Source organism: Phocoena sinus, chromosome 15 (assembly GCF_008692025.1).
Source record: "Phocoena sinus isolate mPhoSin1 chromosome 15, mPhoSin1.pri, whole genome shotgun sequence".
NCBI classification, from domain to species: Eukaryota; Metazoa; Chordata; class Mammalia; order Artiodactyla; family Phocoenidae; genus Phocoena; species Phocoena sinus.
In genome coordinates, this window is record NC_045777.1 from 78420513 (window position 1) to 78441574 (window position 21062).

A 21062-nucleotide genomic window follows, 5' to 3' on the forward strand; every position below is an offset into this window, starting at 1 on the left:
CCTCCCCAGGTCCCTGCAGCCAGCCCTTCTTGTCCCAAGAGGGACACCCACGGCCTAGCCTGGCCCGCCCCCACCTGAGGCTCAGAAGCAGACCCCGGGAAGGACTAAGGGCTCCTATGCACAGCCTGCCGTGGTTCCTACGACTGCCCAGCAGTGTTGGACCTGCCCGGCCACCAGCGGCTGTTCCTGACCCAAATGGAAGGCCTAACCCCAGCAGCATCTTGGGCCACCAGCCCGGAGACCTGAGCTCCCCCAACATCTTCCTCAGGCCCAGGATAGGCTCCCAACCCCCAGGCGGCCTGGGTCACAGCTCCCCAACTCCCTTCCGGTCGCCACTCCTGCCCTGGCCCATTCACAACCCTCCCCAGGCCTCTCAAGCCGCTCTCCATCCATCCCCGTCCTTAGAGGTCTCAAGACTCAGGACTTTTGTAGCCACTACTGCCTCTGCCTGGATGCCCTTTCCCTGACCTTGCGGGTTCCTGCTTGTCACTAAGATCTTCACGCCAGTGTCACCTCCTGAGTGAGGACCCCCTCCCCCGCCCCGACTGCCTGATCTGAAGCAGCCTCCAGGGGGTCCATCCCATCTGGCTGGGCTGCCCCTGACCTAGAGGCCCCACCCAGGTTTTGGCCCACTGGTGGGTCCCAGACCGCCTTCCCGTGCACCTGCTTTGACCACCTCTGGGACACCTCCTGGTATAAGAGACCCCCTCCCACGGCCCCTCTGGTCCTGCGGCTCTGGGAACCGACAAAGGCCGGGTGGGGCGGAGGCATCAGCCCAGGCCTGACCCTTGGCAGATCCTCTGCCCAGAGGCTGAGCTCATGCTTTGGGAGGCTGCCACTGCCCCGATTCCCAGAGCAACTGCCCCCCTCCAGCCACCACCAGGCTCCAGCCTCTGCCAGACCCTCTCTTGGTGCTCCAGCACCCACCTCCGGAGTCCCAGCCTCCCAGCCTCCCATGGGGGTGGGCGCCTCCAGCACTTCGGAGAGCTGATGGCCAGTTCCATGGGGTGGGTGAGGGAGCCTGTGGGCCAGGAATGGGGCCACCGTCCTCCCCTGCTGCTGCCACACATCCCGCCTCTGCTGGGACTCTTGTTATGAGACCTGGAGCAGGGACGAAAGCAGCTCTGGGCCGCAGAAACCTCCCTTCCCCTGTCACAGGGCTCCACTGCCCTGGCCAACTGCTCCCGGCTCTCTGCTCCCTCCCCCAGCCCGGGGGTCTGTCTCTCTCAGACCTGCAAAGGCAGCAGGTGTCAGAGCGGGAAGGAGGGCAGCACCAACCGCAGCTGCAGCCTTTTGCCGCCACCGTGTCCCTCGGCCGGGGGCATGTCTCTGTGATCAATCGGGCATTCATGGAGCGTCACCTCCTCTCCCGGCACGGGAACAGCCCTGCGGGGTTGGGGTCCAGGCAGAGTCAGACCACCCAGGCCCCACCCTCAGCGGCCCCCAGACCACCGTGCGGTGTGACCAGGAGGCAATGAGCAGGCCACACAGTGTGGTCCATTCCCCTTCCCTCGAGAGACCAGGATGTAGCCATTCAAAATGATGGCAAAGAGGACACTGCCGTAGCACGGGGGCGGGGGGGCACTTCCCATAGAACGCAACCAAATGTGAAGCAGTAGGATGCAAGTCTGGATACAACCCATGACTTAACTGCTTGAAACAACAACATGTGAACAGGAAAAGACCAGAAGGAATATGTCACAGCGGTGGCTGTGATTAGGTTAAATGGAGGGGTAATGGGAGTTCCTTCTTTTATCACTCAAATTTTTCTGTAATGAGATTATGGAGGGATGAAAGGAAAAGAAATTACTCTTTAATGAGTCTTGTGCCTGCAGGCACTTCTCATTTATTAACTCGCTTGATTCCCTGAGAGAAACGACATTATCCCATTTGTGGCTCAGAGAGGTTAAGTAATGCTTCCAAGGTCACACAGGAGGAACATTAGAGCTGGATCAGAGCCAGAACTCAGGCCCTCTGGATCAGAGAGGAGGCAATGAGGAAAGAATCCAGAAGGTGCTAGGGGCTCTCTCCAGTGGAGAAGAGGGTCAGGGCCAAGCCTGGCTGGAGCCCTTCTCCAGCCAGTGGGATATACAACTCCCACCTGCTCTAGACCACTAGGCCCACTTGGTGCCTCTGCCCATGCTCTGTCTCCAGGCCCCACATCGTCCTCCTCCTCCACACTTACATACACTCCCTCCTTCCTTAAGGCTGAGCTCACTCACACTTCCTCCAGGAAGTCTTCCCTGCAGCCCACCCATGGTGGTCAGCCCCTTCACCTCCCACAGCCCTGGAAGTGAGTACAAACATCTTCACCCGGGTGACCACATGCCTCCTCACCAGTCTCCCCAGCCCCGCTCTTAACCCCCGCAACCCGCCCTCTGCCTGGTGGCCTGAGGAATGCCAACACCACCAGACGACCTTTGCTAACATCCTCCAACAGCTTCCATCACACTTAAAACAAACCCAGTCCCCCTGCCCTTCACCACCTGCCTCTGCCGCCCTCCCCAACCTCATTTCACACTCCTCTTTACCCAGACCTGTCTTCTTTCTCTTTTTTAACAAACAATCCATTCCTGCCTCAGGGTCCTTCCGTTACTTGTTCCCTCACCTGGAACAGCCTTTTCCCCTTGTTTCCCCCGCCCCCCCCCCCCCCACCGCCTAGGTTCTTCTGAGGCTCAGAAATGAGGAAAGGAGGATTTGCCACCTTGAAAGGGGTTGTCTGGGCCTCCACACGAGCCTGTACCAGGCAGGGCAGTCCACGGGCCACATGACACATCTTCCTCACCTTTCCATGCTAGCTGTCTGGCTTTCTCAGGGACCTGGTTCTGTCAACTGCCCGTGCCTTTGGCTCAAACTTCACTTGACCCTACCCAGGGCCCAGATTGCCCAGTCTGGCCTGTGACTGGTTTTGCCTCTCCAAACTTCTATGCCAATCAGATGAGATGGACCCTGTCTTACCCTGCTGGCTGGAGTGTCGTCAAAGTGGGAATTTGTGCCAAAGATGTTCATCACAGCATTACTTACCAAAGTGAAAAATAAGAGGGCCTCCCTGGTGACGCAGTGGTTAAGAATCCACCTGCCAGTGCAGGCGACACGGGTTCGAGCCCTGGTCCGGGAAGATCCCACATGCTGGGAAGCAACTAAGCCCATGTGCCACAGCTACTGAGCCGGTGCTCTACAGCCCGTAAGCCATAACTACTGAGCCCACGTGCCACAACTACTGAAGCCCGCGCACCTAGAGCCCAAGCTCCGCAACAAGAGAAGCCACCGCAATGAGAAGCCCGTGCACCGCAACCAAGAGTAGCCCCCGCTCGACGCAACCAGAGGGAAGCCCGCGTGCAGCAAAGAAGACCCAATGCAGCCAAAAATAAATAAAAAAGCAGATTTTCAAGTTGTATATGCAGCATGATTGCAAAGATATATATTTTAAAAAAAAAGTGAAAGGATATAAACCAAAATAGTAAGAGTTACCTCTAGGGAAGATTATAGGCAATTTTACCCCTACATCAAACTTTCCAAATATTACAGAGTGGACTCTCTTACTTTTTATCACTAGAAAAAGCCAATAGCTAACAGCTGTCCTCAACCCATCTGCCTTCAGAGCTGGTGCATCCAGCCCAAGCACCTGGCCTTACCCCTGCCCTGCCAGGAACCCTCTGCCCACCAGCAGGAGGACTACAGGTTACACAAGTAAAGCTCAAAGGGCATAGGTCTGGGTGGTAGACAAGAAAGCTGCTGGGAAGATGGGGATCATTTCAGACCCTGGAAGGGGAATGAGTGGGGGCAGGGAGGCTGGCAGAGGCTGGAGTTTGAATCGGGCTGTGTTTCCCAGGCTGAGTGACGTGGGCAAGTTGCCATGCCTCCCTGGGCCTCTATTTCCTCATCCCTAAGGGAAGCCAACAGTGGTACCGCCTCCCAAATTTGGAGGAGCGTGAAAAGGAACAATTGCACATAAAGCATGTGTCCCTGCCCGTTAATTTTCAAAGGGATGTGGTCAGACATCAAGAAGAACTTCTGGGAACCGCTGGCCTCCAGGCTGGTCAGGGAGCAGCCCAAGTTCCCTTGGCTCTTCCGGAAGAACCACTACCCACCCCCGCTCCACCCTTGGCCCTGCGCACCTTCCTTGGAGCCAGTGGCCGTCACAGTGGCAGAGGCCGAGGTTGATCCAGTGGACGTCCGGCCCATGGGACTTGAGTGCTTCCCCCCGCGGCCGGGGGGCTTCAGGCCGCTGGGCTTCTGCATGGTGGTGCCACTCGGTGGGCAGAGAAGGGTCTGTGCAGGTCACGTGCTCTCTGCCATCGTCACTCACCTGTGGGCAGAGAACAGGAGGGATCACATCACAACGTCACCAGATGGCAGAGCACCCCTGGCCCCGTGAGGCAGGGACCATGGTCATCCCCATTTTCTAGATAGGGAAACTGAGGTACAGGGAAGTGGCTGCAGGCGTGGGCCCAGCATGGCGGTGGCGCTGCCAGGACACGTGTTCCAGTCCGCCAGACTCTGGGTCGGGCACACACTCTCTCTTACATCTGGGACCCAGGAGGTGAAAATCGGGAGAAGCCGGCTCAGGGGTCTGCAGCACAGGCTGTATTAACCCCAGCAGCCCCTTAGCAGGACCGTGCAGCTCAGCACGGCCACCAACAGCTGAATGCAGCTGTCACCACACAGCACTGGCCAGCAGATTCTGACATGCATGGGCAACCCAGTGGGTCACTCTCCAGTGGCCCCCAGACCCTGTAGGACCAGCCAACAGCTCACATCCCTCAATGCAGGCTGGACAAAGCAACATCTAGTTTAATCAACCAGCCTCACCACACAGGCCATACGCCAGCTTTGGGTTCACCATCCAGCACTCACCCACTCCACCCCAGGTGCGGGGACACACACACAGAGGAGCTTACACCTGCCTCAACCCCCTGCCAGGACGGACTTGCTGTGCCCTCAGTCTGCCCTCCCGCGATTACAGCTCCCTGCTTTCATGACTAAGCAGAGAAAGATGCGATGCATGTGGCCAATAGGGCACTAGTGTTTGACAAAGGGGATTCCTGAGAGGGGAAGCCCCCAATCTCCATGGTGATCAGCTCAGGGTACCAGGTGACAGAAAGATGGGACTGGCTGCAGGGGAGTTGGGGGAGAGGCAGAAAGGACAGGCCCACATCCCCTACTCCCCCACTGTCTTGTGTGCACACCCTCTCTTCTACTAGGTATTCATGTAGGGCTCACCATAGGCCAGGCCCTGTCCTGCCCCAGAGCCGCAGGCAGGATGCGTCCTCCACCTAGGGGAGCACACTGTCCGGTGGGGAGAGGGGATGCAGAGCACAGCGGACGGACAGAGGATTTTGGGAGAAAGCATCACCCCCTCAGGACCTCGGGAACAGGGGACATTAGTGCCTTCTGGACATCAAACTCATGCAGTAGGGGATGCCGCACCCTTCGCCCGTCCAGCCGTATCCTCATCCCACTCATGGTCACAGAATATTATTCCTTTTTAGAGAACCCTTTTCTCCATTCTTGAGCCATATGACTTACATGAGCTGACCCCCAATCCCCACACCTAGAGTGGACACATGACCCAGGCCTGGCCAGAGCCCCATGGTTAGCTGAAGGAAGATCATGTGACCCAAGGAGCATCAGGGCCTGGACTCCGGCTGGAACCTTTAGGAAAAGGTGCTCTTCTTGTTCTGGGGCTGTCTAGGTGTGGGATGAAAGCCAGGAGCTGCAGGATTACTACACAGAAGAGACTGCCAGGGAACAATGCCAACACAGAGAAAGCAGAGCTAAGTCCCAGGATTTGGAGGGCCTGGATCCAGCTGAACCTGAAGCTGGTCACTTGAGCCCTTCACTTACATCAGCCAACAAATCCGGATACACACAGGCACTGTTATGTCTTTTTGCCTAATTCTCTTTGAGGGACACTGTCACTTGCAACCAAAGAAGTTCTGACTAATACAGAGGCCAACCCACAATGCTCACAGCAGGAATATGTGTCCCCAGAAAGGCTCCCAAGCCAGCAGGATGAGCCAACAACACTATTACCGTCCTGGCATAGCCACGGGAAGGATCAGCTCCTCACACCGGGTGGTTAGACATAAGAGCAAAGGAAAATGAGTTCCTGCAAGGCACAAAGTAGTGGCACCTACATGCCCAGGTGCGCTGATGGGCGTATGAGGTATGCCAGCCTTGGCCTGCCCCCCAGAGTCCGCCAAATCCAACATTCTAATCCCCTGACCAACTCCCTGACACCCCAGGAATTCTGGGGCCCAGGAGTCACTCGCTGTCAGGCTTGGGTCAAGCTACAAATCATATATCTAATAAAGGTCATTTATTCACCAACATATGAAGAACCCTTACAACTTACTAATAAGACCTAATAAAAAAATGAACAGAAGATTTGAATACCCATTTCACCAATGAAGATACTAAACAGCAATAAGCACATGAAAAGATGACCTACATCATTAGTCACAAGGGCAATGTGGATCAAAACCACAATGCGGAAAAAAAAAAAAAAAACCACAATGCGATACCACTTCACGCAGATCAGGACGGCTAAAATCAGAAAAACCGACAATATCAAGTGCTGATCAGGATGTCGAGTAGTCAGGACAGATTGTTGGTGGAAATGAAAACCGGTGCAACCCCACTGGAAACCAGTTTGGCAGTTGCTTAAAAAGTTAAATATAGGGGCTTCCCTGGTGGCGCAGTGGTTGAGAATCTGCCTGCTAATGCAGGGGACACGGGTTCGAGCCCTGGTCTGGGAGGATCCCACATGCCGCGGAGCAACTAGGCCCGTGAGCCACAACTACTGAGCCTGTGCGTCTGGAGCCTGTGCTCCGCAGCAAGAGAGGCCGCCATAGTGAGAGGCCCGCACACCGTGATGAAGAGCGGCCCCCACTTGCCACAACTAGAGAAAGCCCTCGCACAGAAACAAAGATGCAACACAGCAAAAATAAATTAATTAATTAATAAACTCCCACCCCCAACATCTTTAAAAAAAAAAGTTAAATATATACCTACCATATGACCCAACCAATCACCCAAGCGAAATAAAAGCATATAACCATACAATCATTTGTAAAACAAACAAAAAAATGTTCATAGTGACCTTATTCACAATAGCCAAAACATGGAAATAACCCAAATGTCCATCAACTGGTGAATATATAAACACAAAGTTCATCTAGACAATAGTACACAGTTGTCCCTTGGTATCCTTGGGGAATTGGTTCAGGATCCCTGAGGTTACCCAAATCCGAGGATGCCCAAGTCCTTCATATAAAATGGTATAGTGCAGTCAGCCCTCCATATCTGCAAATGCAGAACCCAACTGTTGATATTTGCAACAATATGGATGAACCTCCAAAAACATTATACTAAGTGAAAGAAACCAGACCCAAAAGACTACATATAGTTTGATTCCACTTATTTGAAATTTCAAAACTATAGACACAGAAAGCAGATCGGCGGTTGCCAGGGGTTGAGAGCAGGGACTGACTTCAAACAGGCATGAGAGAACTTTCTGGGTGGTAGAAATGTTCTAACACTGGATTGTGGTGATGGCTACACACCTGTATGTTTATACTAAAAGTCATCAAACTGTACACTTAAAATGGATAGATTTAATAATGTGTAAATTAGATCTCAACTTAAAAAAAAAATTCTATAAAAAATGAAATCCCTGGGCTTCCCTGGTGGTGCAGTGGTTAAGAATCCCCCTGCCAATGCAGGTCACACAGGTTCGAGCCCTGGTCCGGAAAGATCCCACATGCTGCGGAGCCAACTAAGCCTATGCGCCACAACTACTGAGCCTGTGCTCTAGAGCCCGCGTGCCACACTACTGAAGCCCGCACTCCACAGCAAGAGAAGCCACCACAATGAGAAGCCCCCGCTCGCCACAACTAGAGAAAGCCTGCGTGCAGCAATGAAGACCCAACGCAGCCAAAAAAAAAGAAATCCCTGAAGGCTCCCCCTAGTAGTGTGATGGGCTTCAAGGCCCTCCTCACCACCTCCAAGGCCCTCCCTCACCCACTCCACTCCAGTCACACTAGCTCACACTAAGCACACTCCAGCCTCAGGGCCTTTGCACATGCTGTTCCCTCTGCCTGGAATGCTTTTCCTTCAAATATCCAGTGTGTTGCTCATCTCCTCCAATTATCTGCTCCAACGTCCCCTTCGAAGATTACAACCCCTCTCCAGCCCTCCCCGGCTTTGTTTTTCTCTACTGCACAAGGAAAAGACTTGAGTCTGTTTACTGTGATATCCTCAGCACTGATGGGATGCCTGGTGCCTATAGGTGCTCAGGAAAACACTTGAATGGATGAATGATGCTGGCTTATGGGTATGAGAGGCCCAGGAGGCCCCCCTCACCTCCTCAGGGCCCAGCCCTCAGGACTGAGTGGCTTGTGGTGATCAGCCCAGCTGGCCGTCTGACACCACAGCTTTTCATGCAGCTGGTCTAGACTCCTCACTAGCCCATATGCCCTCTGAGACAGGGACCAGGCGTCATAACTGTGTCCGGCGTTGGAGGCTCCCCAACCAGCCTTGCTGCCGATGACCCTGCATTTCCTTACCACTCGCCTGACCGTCTCCCACCTCCCAGACTCTGCCTGTGCCTTTTCTCCCACCTGCTTCACTTCACCTATTCCAACCACATATGGAACACTTAGCTCGATGCCTCCTCCTCCAGGAAGTCTCCCAGGACCTTTGACCCAGAGGCCTCAGGATCACACACTGAATCAAGGAGAGAGGATACCGTTCTCCTACCTTCATCACGCCTCCTGGGAGCCCACGGGTAACCCCAGGTGGGGCCACCGTCTCCTCTCTGAGAACCCAGCCCCAGCATGGCGCCCGGCACAGAGCTTGTGATTCGGAAACCCCGTATGAGAGCACACGTGCTACGGCCCAGAGGACAAAGGCCTTCAAGGCCACAAATCCCCAGGGACACTGTTCCCACGGGAGGCTTCTGGAGGCTCTCACAGTCACCCTCCTACCCTCCCAGACCCTGATGACCCCGCAGCGTCCAGCGTGAGGAACCTATCGTGTGCCGGGCCTTACGCCCTGATGAGGCGGTGGTCACCTTACAGGAGGAACATCCGACGTTCAACAAAGTGCGGGGTCGAGCCCAAAGTCACACATGGCTCAGCAGCTGGGCTGGAGCCAGACCCAGGTCTAGCCCTCCGCCTCCCTACACTGCCTGGCCCAGGCCTGGAATAACATTTGTGAGACCCCTGGCCTCTGGGGAGAGCACCCACGTGCCTCACGGACAAAGGAGACCAGAGGAGCTGGCGGGAGAGAGAAGAACCAAGGCTGCATTACTTGGCCCACCCCAGTCCCACCCCTGCCCCCGCGCAGGCCTCCGGTGCTGGGGGAACACAGGGAAGGGGAGATGGAGAGAAGAATGGTGAACAGGAAGAGGGGGAGGAGGCCCCTTTATGACTCAGCCCTGCTTGTGGGACAGAGGAAGACAGGGGTTTCTTGGAAAAAGCTGGGAAGTGGGGATAAGTTGGCCTCTGGCCACACTGCAGCCGATGGGGGAGGCCTGGGAGGAAGTAGATTTCAGTCTCATGGAGTTCAAACCCTAGACCCACCACGAGTGGCTGTGGGACCCCGGCTCAGCACGAGCCTCAGTGTCATCACCTGTAAAATGGGGGGGAAAGCACTGCTGCTGTGTGGGGAGCACAAATGAGCGAGTCAATGAGACAGACCCACGAATGTCCCTCTGTGCCCGGCGCACAGGCTGTGTGGAAAGGGCAGCATCACTACGATCTGGTCTCTATTATGTTCTCCAAAGGCCCGGGATGCACACCCTGCCTCCCCCAGGGAGCCGGGGCCCCGACGAGGCGGGTGTGGGAGAGGCGAGCAAGGACGGGTGGCGTTCAGACCAACAGGCCCCCTTTGTGCCGCCCTCAATTACCATTTACCAAAGACAAACCCGGGCTGCGTTTCAGGGTTTCCATTTCAGCCGCCCTGGGGGTGGCGGGCTGCAGCTTCGGGGGCGGGGGATGAGGCCCAGGAACTTTCCACCAATCAGCGGCCCAGGGTGCGGCCCCGACAGAAGGGGGAAAGATGCCAACTAGGGCAGTGGAAAGCCCATGTCCTTGTGCCAGCGTCGCCCAGAGGGCATGGGAGGCGGGCACCAGGAAGCAGCCTCCCAGGACCAGACCTCGGCCAAGAGCCACACCCCGGGCTCTCTTGCTGCCCAGCAGACGCAGCTCTCCGGGGGTGGGGGTGGGGGGGCTCCTCCTGCCCACCCCAGGGGTCCCAGCAGTCGGGGTGCCCATGCTCCCCCCACCTCCTGAGCCTGTGACCCATGTGCCGGGGCACATGGCAGCCAGAGATGGACTTAGTGTGGCCCCTGCCCCCTCACCGCAGGCCCAAAGGCTCCAGACCACAGCAGTGCCACGGGGCGAAGCGGGTGGTGGGAGGCGCACGGGGTGGGGGGCTGGGTCCAAGCTGGGGAAACTGCAGGGCACAGACTCCGCTCTGCCAGGTCAACCAAACAGCTAAGGATTTAGACTGCCTAAAATGTGCAGGGGGTGGGTATCCAGAGACTAAAAGAGACACCAGGCGGGGGGAGGGGGTCTCCCAATCATGCCCAGGCACCAGGCTGAGGCGATGATGAGCCACGGAGGGCATCAGGCAAAGGATCCGCAGATCGGAGGAGCATTTCGGCAAAACCTCTGGGAGCTGATGAGGACGATGGGGTGCCGTGACAGACAGGGACTCCACCAGGCCTGAGCTGAGACGGAGGCAGGGGCTGGAGGGAACAGAGCGGCGACAGATGCCTAGCAGGTGACAAGTACTGGTGGAGGAGGGCAGGTGGGAGGAGGTGGGGGGGAGGCAGGGCTGAGGGCGGCAGAAGGCAGGAGAACCTCTCAACACCTGGAGGGACCTGGGAGCAGGAAGGGGCCAGGGTGGGGAGCTCATCTGGGGACAGGCTGGGTGTGAAGTGACTGAGGCCTGGGGCACCCACCTGGTGTGTAGTATACGGGGCTGGAGGCAGAGAAGAAAGGGAGCAGAGGGCACGGACCTGAGAGGACCCTGATGACGGCCGGGCCAGCTTTCGAGGAGAGGATGTTGTTAGGCTGGAGAGCAGCTGGGCCTCCCCAGTCAGCAGGGAAATGCAAATCCACGCTGCAAGGAGATCCCTTTTCCCACCCAATCAGATGGGCGAAAAGTCAAAAAGCCAGGTGATACCCAGTTGCTAGAAAGGCCTCCGGGAAAGGGCAGGTGGGCCAAGGGCTGGGCGAAGGGCAGGCACAGCCTGGGGGAACAGTGTAGGTGCAGTGGAGACTCAGCCGGGGACTGTGGCCGAGGGTCCTGGAGGCGCCTACACGGCGCTTATCCACAGCACCCCACGCGACAGCCAAGAAATGCAGTTTGGGGGATGGGAACGGGGCCGGGGTTGGGCAACTGGGGCTTCGTTTCTATTTGTAAGATTTGCTTCTTCCTCCTCCTCTTCTTTTTCTTGTAGGCCATGCTGAATGGCAACGTGGGATCCTAGCTCCCCAACCAGGGAAGGGATCAAACCTGCACCCCCTGCACTGGAAGCGCGGAGTCTCGACCGCTGGAGCGCCAGGGAAGTCCCGAGATTTGCTCAAGCCCTGCAGGCTGTACGTGGGAGTTCACTGTGCCCTGTCTATTCTTTTTGAGTGCCTCAAATATTTCAGAACATTTTTTAAGTAAAAAAAATTTAAAGACAGACACCAGGGGACGGGGAGAGGAAACAGTTCCTCCCCTCCCCATGCACACCCAGCAAGAGGAATGGGGGACAGGCCCCAAACAGAGTGAACCCTACGGGTGCTGACCGCCAGGCTCCCAAAGGCAGGCCCCTATGTGGGCGTGGCGTGGGCCCCCCCAGCTGCCCCACGGGGCATCCCAACACTCCCGCCTGCACTAGAAACCCAGTGTTACCCCAACCCCCATATCCAGCAGGGGCCCCAAGGGCGAGTGTGACCAACGTCCCCATGAGCCTCAGCCCAGGCGGCACCCACTGCCTGTCCCACCCTGCTTGGAAAAGAGGCCCATTTTGTTCGCATGCGACTGAGGTTCAGGGAATTTCACCCAGTGGTGAAGCGAGAATCCCCACGTGCAAGCGCAGAGCAGAGCAGATCTGGGACAGCCCCCACCGCCGCCCCCCCGCGAGTCCTGCCAGCTCACACCAGCTGCCCCTCAGGCCTGGGAGAGCGGAGGAGACGGCGCCTGTCTGCCCGCGCCCCAGCCCCCCACCCACCCCTGCTCTCCCCACCGGTCAGTGAGGCTGCGGAGCGGGCTGTGTGAGCCCAACATTCACACAGGGGCCAGCCAGCAGCGGGAGATGGGACGGGAGACCCCAGGAAGAATATGGTGGTGGTGGGCCCGGCTTGGGGCCCCGAGTCACCCTGGGAGTACCCAGGGGCCTGGCGGCCATCCAGAACCAGCGTGGGGAAGGGACCCAGCCAAGCCTCACAGCAGGGCCGGGGCAGGAACCCAGGCCACACCAGCTGATATGGCTTCAAGGATGGGGAGGGAGGATGACGCTGGGAAGACGGCAGGGCATGCGTGCCAGCAGCTCGGACATGGGGTGCAGGGGCACCCACGGGGCTGAGCGGGGAAGGACAGACTGACCTAAGAGCCCGTCGACTCCTCGCTTCCCTGGCACCTGCCGGGGGGAGACAAGCAGGGGTTGAGGCCGGAAGGCTGGCATCCAGTGCCACACACTCACCATCCTACCATCCTCACGGCCTCTGAGCTCAGGGCTGCGGTTCTTACTTTGTAAAGTCAGTTGGTATCTTCCGTGTCCTGCCCACCCCCGGGGTGACTGCAGAGCCCTGGGAAGGGCCACCCTGTCAGTCCTATCTGAGCTGGACACACTGGGGTGTGGCCATCCTCCCCTTGAGCTTGGAGTTCAGATCCTGTCTCCTGGCAAAGGGGATCAGGGCTGGGAATTGGTTAGGACTCCGCACTCTCACTGCCGAGGGCCAGGGTTCAATCCCTGGTCGGGGAACTAAAATCCCATAAGCCATGTGGGGCAGCCAAAAAAAAAAAAAAGAAACAAAGGATCAGGGCTGTGTCAGGTCTAGGAAGGGGAAGGAACGTCAATATACTTCCCTGTCTTACACACACGCATGCACGCACAGTTGGCATGCTCAGAACCAGGGCACAGCCATGGCCCCAGAACCCACTCCTGGCTGTGTGGCCACCCATGGCCCAAGCAACTGGACATCTGTAGCCCTCCTGCTACTGGCCCAGGACACTGGGCAGGCATCACCCTGGCTCTGCTGGATGGGCTCCCCCATCAGGCCCAAAAAGAAGGGCTGGGGAACAACACACCTCAAGTTGCCCCCTGACCCACCTTTATTCCCATTTCACAGAATGGGAAAACTGAGGCCCAGGGCACAGGAGTGAAACAAACAGGACAGTGAGAGTCAGCTGCCCAAATGAAGAAAACTTGTGCTGGCCAAGAAGGGCCCTGAGACCAGACAGAGTCAGAGGCCCAAGGAGGGGAGGGGCCTGCTGAGGTCGCCCAGCGATCAGGGGAACAGGAAAGAACGGGCTCTGGTATCCTGCCTTCCGGGCCAGGATGCTGACCCAGTCATCTTTCACTACTGCCTCCTTCACTTCTGGTTTCCATGGCAGCCCCATCCAACACATCCAGGCCAGGGCAGCTGCAGGAAAGTCACCCCCATCTCCTGGGTTCTCCTCCCCAACCCAGCCTGTCAGGGTGGAATTTGCACATGCAACTAAAAATTACCCCTGAGCAAAGGAGAGTCTTTACAATAAGTGGTGTTGGATCAAACGGACAGCCACGTGGGAAAAAAATCATGCTCCTTTCTGCGGCTGGCAGAGTAATGGCCCCATCCCCAGTACTTGTGAACATGTCAGTTTATGTGGCAAAAGGGAATTAAGGTTGCAGAAAGAACAGTTGCTAATCAGCTGACCAGACAGAAGAAGATTATTCTGAATGATCCAGGCAGACTCAATGTAATCACAAGGGTCCTTATACGTGGAAGGGGGGTGGCAGGAGACAGAGAAGCAAAGAGATGGCAGCCTGCAAAGGACCCGGTCCAACATTGCTGGCTTTGAGGATGGAGGCAGGGGCCAACAGCCAAAGCATGCGGGAGGCCTCTAGAAGCCGGAAAAGGCTTCTAGAAACAGATTTTTCCTTAGAACCTCTAGAAGGAACGCAGTCCTGCTGACATCCTGCTTTTAGCCTGGTGAGATCCATTTCAGACTTCTGACCTCCAGAAGTGTAAGATAATACATTTATGTTGTTTAAACCACTAAGTCTGTGGTCATTTGTTAGAGTAGCCACAGGAAACTAATACACTTACTTCACATCGTACACAACAATCAACTCCAGATGGACAGAAGATCTAAATGTGAAAGGTAAAACAATACAGTTTTCAGAAGTAGACATGAAAGAAGATCTGCCTTAATGCTGAAGCAGGCAAAGATTTCAACCCAGGAAGTGTTGAAAATAAGGGAAAAGATGGATAAACTGGACAATATTTAGAGCTTCCTTGCATCAAACGATACCAGTGGGGGTGGGTGGGGAGGGAGAGAAAGAATTTGTAATTCCTATATTGTACAAAGGATTCCTATTCAGAATATGGAAATAACTCCAAAAATCGAGTTAGCAAAATCAACAGAAGACTTGAACAGGCACTTCACCAAAAAAAAAAAAGGGGGGGGGGAGTGGGTAATCAAAAGACCAATAAACAGGTGAAAAGATGTTCACCTTCATTAGCCATCATGCCAACACTACATCCTCCGGAATGTATAAAATGAAACACGGACCACACCAAGCGTTGGTGAGGATGTGGAATATCGAGAACGCTCATGCACTGCTAGTAGGAGTGGAAATTGGTGTAAGCAATGTGGAAGACAGTCTGGCATTACACACTAATGCTGAGCAGGACCCAGCGATCCCACTCCTAGCTATGCCACCACAGAAAAGTGCACATACATGCACCAAAAGATATGGACTATTCCTAATACTCCAGAACTGAAAATAACCCAAATTACCCCTCCATCAGGATGAGTAAATACCCGGTGGCTTATTCACACAACGGAATCAAGTACAGCAATGAGAACGTACAAACTATCAGTACAACCACAATACGTATGAACCTTGTGAATCCCGAGTGAAAGAAGGCAGACGCGAAGGTGCTCAGAGTGCGACCTGATGCTTCCATTTAAAAGGAACTTCAGGGCTTCCCTGGTGGCGCGGTGGTTGAGAGTCGGCCTGCCGATGCAGGGGACGCGGGTTCGGGCCCCGGTCCGGGAGGATTCCACATACTGCGGAGCGGCTGGGCCCGTGAACCACGGCCGCTGAGCCTGCACATCCGGAGCCTGTGCTCCGCAACGGGAGAGGCCACAACAGTGAGAGGCCCGCGTACCACAAAAAAAAAAAGAAGCTCAAAGGCAGGCAAAATGTATTAATGGTGCTAGAAATCAGGGAAGGGGGTCACGCTTGGGTGGCCTGGAGAAGGGATGAACCAGGCAGGGGGCCATGGTTACCAGCAGGGCCAGCCAGGGCTGCTGGGGAAAGAAGGGGGGAGGAGGGGCAGAACTTGGTGGTCCCAGGGGTGAGGTCAGTCGCTAACAGGCTCTCAAAGTCAGTGTTTTCTTTTATTGCTTCCAGAAAGGCACTCCCCACCTTAATGCTCCCCAGCGACCAAATTCTGGCGGAGTGCCACCGCCACCCCATGCACACTCTGTCACATCTCCAGGCCTTTGCACACGCTGTTCCCTCTGCTAGAATACCCTTCCTCTCATTCGCTGGCATAATCCCTAGACTCTCTCACGGAGAGCAGCTTTAAAGGGCAGGTTCTTTGCATATCTTGTTGGTTTCAGGACTCGCGGTACCTAGGACAGCGCCCAGCACATAGAGAAGCTCAAAAGATGTCTAAGGAATACATGAATGAATTAAATACACTCCTCTGCCTCCATCATCCTTCCCACGTTGACTTGGAGGCCACCCCATGGCTTGTCACACCCCACGGCCACACTCACCGGTCGGCTTGGAGCTATCTTTGGTAAGGACAGAGAGGATTAACTCACATTCTTCTGAATCCCAGCACTGAGCACACCCGGCACAGAGCCAGTGCTCACCAGTGGATCCAACAAGCAAAGAATCAGGTAGTGAGCTCCCTGTCTCTGGAGGGAATCAAGTAGAGGCTGAGGCCTGCTCTCAGAGTGGGTTTCTGCTGCCCTGAGAGGCTCTCATGAGCTTGCACAGCAATTATTACTGTCAGTAACATTAACCAGAACCTGCTGAGCCCTGCCCCACGCCCCCAGTGCTGGTCCACTGCAGCAGTGCTCTTCACTGCGCCTGACTCTGAACCTGTGCGGTGTGCTGGGTGTGGCAGTTCAGACGGGAGGAGGCTCTATCCCCTGCCAAGCTGTTTCAGCCCAAGGAATTCCCAGACCAGTAACATTTGTTCTGCTGCAGGCATGTCGGAGCCCTTTACAGCTATTAACCTGTTCACTCTTCACAGGAGCCCTGTACTGTTGGGAGCTCTACTAACAGGGAAACTGAGGCCCAGAGCCGGCAAGTCACCTGCCCGGGATGACACAACTGAGCAGCGGCAGGTGGGATTCAAACTCAGGCCCTCTGGCCACGGAGTTCACTTTTTTTTTAAATTAATTTACTAATTTATTTTTATTTTTGGCTGCGTTGGGTCTTCATTGCTGGGCACGGGCTTTCTCTAGTTGCAGCGAGTGGGGGCTACTCTTAGTTGCGGTGTGCGGGCTTCTCATTGTGGTGGCTTCCCCTGTTGTGGAGCACGGGCTCTAGGCACGCGGGCTTCAGTAGCTGTGGCGCGCGGGATCTAGGCACGCGGGCTTCAGTAGCTGTGGCGCGCGGGATCTAGGCACGCGGGCTTCAGTAGCTGTGGCGCGCGGGATCTAGGCACGCGGGCTTCAGTAGCTGTGGCGCGCGGGATCTAGGCACGCGGGCTTCAGTAGCTGTGGCGCGCGGGATCTAGGCACGCGGGCTTCAGTAGCTGTGGCGCATGGGCTTAGTTGCTCCGCAGCATGTGGGATCTTCCCAGACCAGGGCTCGAACCCGTGTCCCCTGCATTGGCAGGCGGATTCTTAACCACTGCGCCACCAGGGAAGTCCTGGAGTCCACGCTCTTAACCACTGCTCTTTACTTCCTCAGAACAGGAACCAACGCTCCTCCAGGCACAGGGTTGCAGGAACAAGGGCACACATTTAAGCACGAGGTCATGAGGGTGCCCCACGGCCCTGGGTGCCAAGGCCATGGTCCACAGCACCTCTGCCAGCTGGCCTGGCCCCCACTTGCCTCTGGCCTGTTTCCTGGGACCCCTCCCACCCAGCACCCTGATTCCAGCTTCCCTGAACTTCTCACTGCTCCTGATGACACCCCAGCCCATCGCCTGCTCTGCTGGAATGCGTTCACCCCTCTTCTGCCCCTTAGCCAAGTCCTGGAGCCAAGTGGGTGTGTCCGGAGCTCTCTGCACACCCCTGTACCACAGCCCCTGAGGCCTCCTAGCAGGATGGGGATTCTCCAGCAGGGACCAGTCTGGCTCCTGGCTCACGAGGTCTCACCCAGCCCTGGAGCCCACTAGGCTCTCATGGAGGGGGCTGGCTGTGAGCATCAGCCCCAGCTCCCACAGCTGCTTGTAAGGACCCTCCAGGAGGAGAATTAGAAAGATCAAAGGTGGCTGCCTTCCTCCAACCCCCCCACCCCACTCCCGCATTCTAGACGTTGGTTCACAGGGACCCTACCCCAGAACCAGGACCACACTGTCCAGCCCCTCCCTGGAGCTGCTGCCCCTCACTCAGGCTTTCGTGTTATATATAACAGCGGCTTACACGAGACGATGTGACAATGCGAAGACACTCCAAACTCCTTATCCCCCTCGATCCGGCTGCTAGAAAGCTCAGAGTCAAATTACCGCCGATAGAAGGTGCCGAAGTTCCTCCGGCTTCATCTGATGTTTGCTACCCAGGGTGTCTCCTTGCTCTGATTTTCTCACAACTTTTCCACCCCGTTATACTGCATTTATCTTTGTAAATCACCTCAAGTCCTTTCTGGAATCGGACAAAGAAGACACGAGACCCTTTCAGATGCCTTCCCTTCTCTGCTCTGAGTTCCCAGTGCCCAGCTGAATGGGAGCTGACAGAGCAAACTTACAAGCAGATGACGCTAAGTGGGGCACAGTCTACGGCAGAGCAGAAAAGGGAACGGCAGGAGCGGGGTCAGGGCACAAGGTAGCAAAAAAAAAAAAACAAATCGGAAAACACCAAACGTCATTCCCTCCTTCACCGCAGGGTCCGACAACCAAATGCCCAACTTCACAGTGGACTTGGAAGAATGGTGGGCTCCACGCTGAACCTCCCCCGCCGCCGGGCACTCGACACCCCGCCACCCAAACTTCTCCTTCCCTTTTCTCTCCCTGTGCCCATACGGAAGGCACTCCCTACCTACCCAAGTCCACCCGCCCTTCGGGACGCAGCCCAGTCCTTTTCCCCCCATCTCCTCAGCCTTCCCACACACCCGGTGCCCTGCCCAAGCAACCCTCGCTGGGACTTGAACCCTTCCCGGGGCAATGACCCCACTGGGCAGGGAGGCTCTTCTGCTCTGGCCTTAAAATGTTCCTCAAAGATGCTGGCGTCGTTTACACTTTCAGGAAGGGGGCTGATGTCTTCCTAATTCAGCAAAAGCTTCTCAAAGGCAGGGTCCAAAACTAAGGTGTACTGTGTTCCCCCCACAGCGAGGGGCTGGCTTCCCCCCAGCCATCACCCTCGATGCTGCAGGTTGGAGGGCAGGACTGGGGCACCCCGGGGAGGAGATGGGTGCAAACAGGAGCAGATCAGCCCTGGACACCACAGGGTCACCCCCTTAGGGAGGAGAGATTAGAAAACCAGGCCCTCGGTGTGAGCCTCAAATTCCCCCCTCTCAGGGTGAAGAGGCCAAAAAGGCACAGATGGAAGTGAATGAGGAGTGGGCGTCTGTCTCTCTGGGCTGCAGCTGGAGTCATAGGTAGGTTCCAGGGATGGAGCCAGAGCTGCTCCGGGAAGACGGAGCCGGTAAGTGCACGAGGCCCCATATTTATGCCTTGTTAATAAAAACCACCTGATATGCTCTACTTTCTATTCAGAGGGGTAATGTTTCATTATCATTTTGAAGTGTTTCCTCTGAAAACTTGAGTTCTGTGTTACTGTTTCTGTGAGCCTGGTAGGACAGCCCAGAGGAAGGAGTGGTGGGACGAGGGGGGGGGGGGGGCCTGCCAGCAATCGCCACCCCCCCACACCAGTTCCCAGGCGCTGAAGGGAGAGCACATCCTCTGCCCCTGAGCCCGGGGCGGGGCGGGGGGGCGGGAGGCCTGCGGTGGGCTGCCAGGGACAGCGAGGCCACCACTCACCCCTTCTCCCCCAGCACACACCCCGCGTCACAACTGCAGCTGACACTGTACCAGCTGTGCCCAGCACTGTCTTCCACTCCCAGCCCCAGAGACCACGTGGCCTGCCCCGACCAGCGGAGGGGATGGGGTGGGCGCCCTCACCCAGGCTAGGCCCATCCGGCTCTTAGGCGCCCAGAGACTGAGGGGAGTGCCCTGGGTGGTCCTGGGGCCTCAAGCCGAAGCCACCATTCAGGGCGGCCATGCCCGCAATCCAGAGAGAGCAGCCTACAGGGAGAGGAGAAGGGACAGAGGCACTGGGAGAGGATGAGAAAATGAAACCACAGTCCAGAGAGAGCAAAGTCGGAGGAGGGGCTGCCTGCCAGCTTCGCGGGTCCTGGGGGAGCCAGGCCGAGCCAGGCTGCCTGCAACTGTTTCCTGCAAAGTTCCTTTCCTCTCAACTCCCCTTTCACTTAACCTAATTGGAGGCGGTTCCTGTTCCCTGCGACAAAATCCTAAGACGTGTGTCAGGGCCCTCCCCCCTCTTCCAGCTCAGGGCCAGGCCTGCCCATCAAGCCAGGGTCACTGGTCAGTTTATAAAAGGTGAGGCCTGTCTGGGTAGAGCCTTGCTGGGAAGGCAGGGCACAGCCAGCTGGGGGTGTCTGGACTTTGTACTTGAGCCAATGAGGTGGAGGTGTTTGAGGAAGGCACCGCCAAAACCTCGCTTTCGGAAAATGAACCAGGTAGGCAGGTGGGTGGGGTGGGGGAAGGAAGCAGGTCTCCCAAGCACACAGTAGGTGTTTAACAAATGTGTGGAGAGCAAACAGGGAAACCTCTCCATATCTTGATTTCCTCATCCGTAAAATGGAGGCAATGGTATCAAGATATCCACAAACTAATACAGGCACTCAGGGCTTCAAACAGTTCCTGGCAGAGTAAGCATTCAATATGCATTGGGTTTGTTTGGTTTTTTTAACCTATACGAAGGCTGACATTCTCCCCAAGGACCACCGGGCAGGTGCTTTGGTCTGAATGTGTCCCCCCTCACCCCACTTCATAGGTTGAAATCCTACCCCCCCCCCAGGGAGACAGTATTAGGAGGTGGGGCCTTTGGGGGGTGATTAGGTCATGAGGGTGCATCCCTCATGAATGGGATTAGTGCCCTTGTAAAAGAGACCCCCAGAGAGCTCCCGAGCCCCTTCCACCACGTGAGGATACAAAAATAAATGCGACTTGGAAGACAGTCCTCACTCAACCATGCTGGCATGCTGCTCTCAGACTTCCAGCCTCCAGAGCTGTGAGAAATAAATGTGTTGTTGATAAGCCACCCAGTCCTAGTATTTTGTTAGGACAGCTCAGACTAAGATAGCAGGGAACCAGGAGGGGTGAAGAACGCAGCTTCTCTCCTCTGGGTGTTGAAGCAGAGGTAGGGTAGATGGCATCAAGAGGGAAGGATCAATCTTTAGGGTGGCAAGGCCAGGGAGGAAAGGTCAAGAGAAAACTGTCCCCCACATCGTGGACCAGAGCAGAAGGAGCAAGGATGGCCAGGGCTGTAGGGATGGCGGCCTTCCCATCACCAAGGGAGGCTGGACCAGAGCAGAGAGAACAGCCCAGGGAGGAGGCTGCATTGAAGCAGAGAACAGCAGGGCCTTGGGCAGGGCTAAAGGCAGGACTACCTGACAGTGGACAAACAGCTGGGGAGGGGATAGG

General features: G+C 56.2%; 1 protein-coding gene across 6 annotated transcripts in view; it reads right to left on the bottom strand.

Annotated features, from left to right (window-relative positions):
* Window positions 1-21062, bottom strand: part of CLIP2 (CAP-Gly domain containing linker protein 2) — a 77149-nt gene that overhangs the window by 53332 nt on the left and 2755 nt on the right. For all 6 annotated transcript variants that reach the window (XM_032604166.1, XM_032604167.1, XM_032604165.1 and 3 more), the window contains exon 2: window positions 4119-4309. In XM_032604166.1, coding sequence (XP_032460057.1) covers window positions 4119-4242 — 124 coding nt within the window. In that variant the 5' untranslated portion in view covers window positions 4243-4309. The remainder of the gene's footprint in view (window positions 1-4118; window positions 4310-21062) is intronic.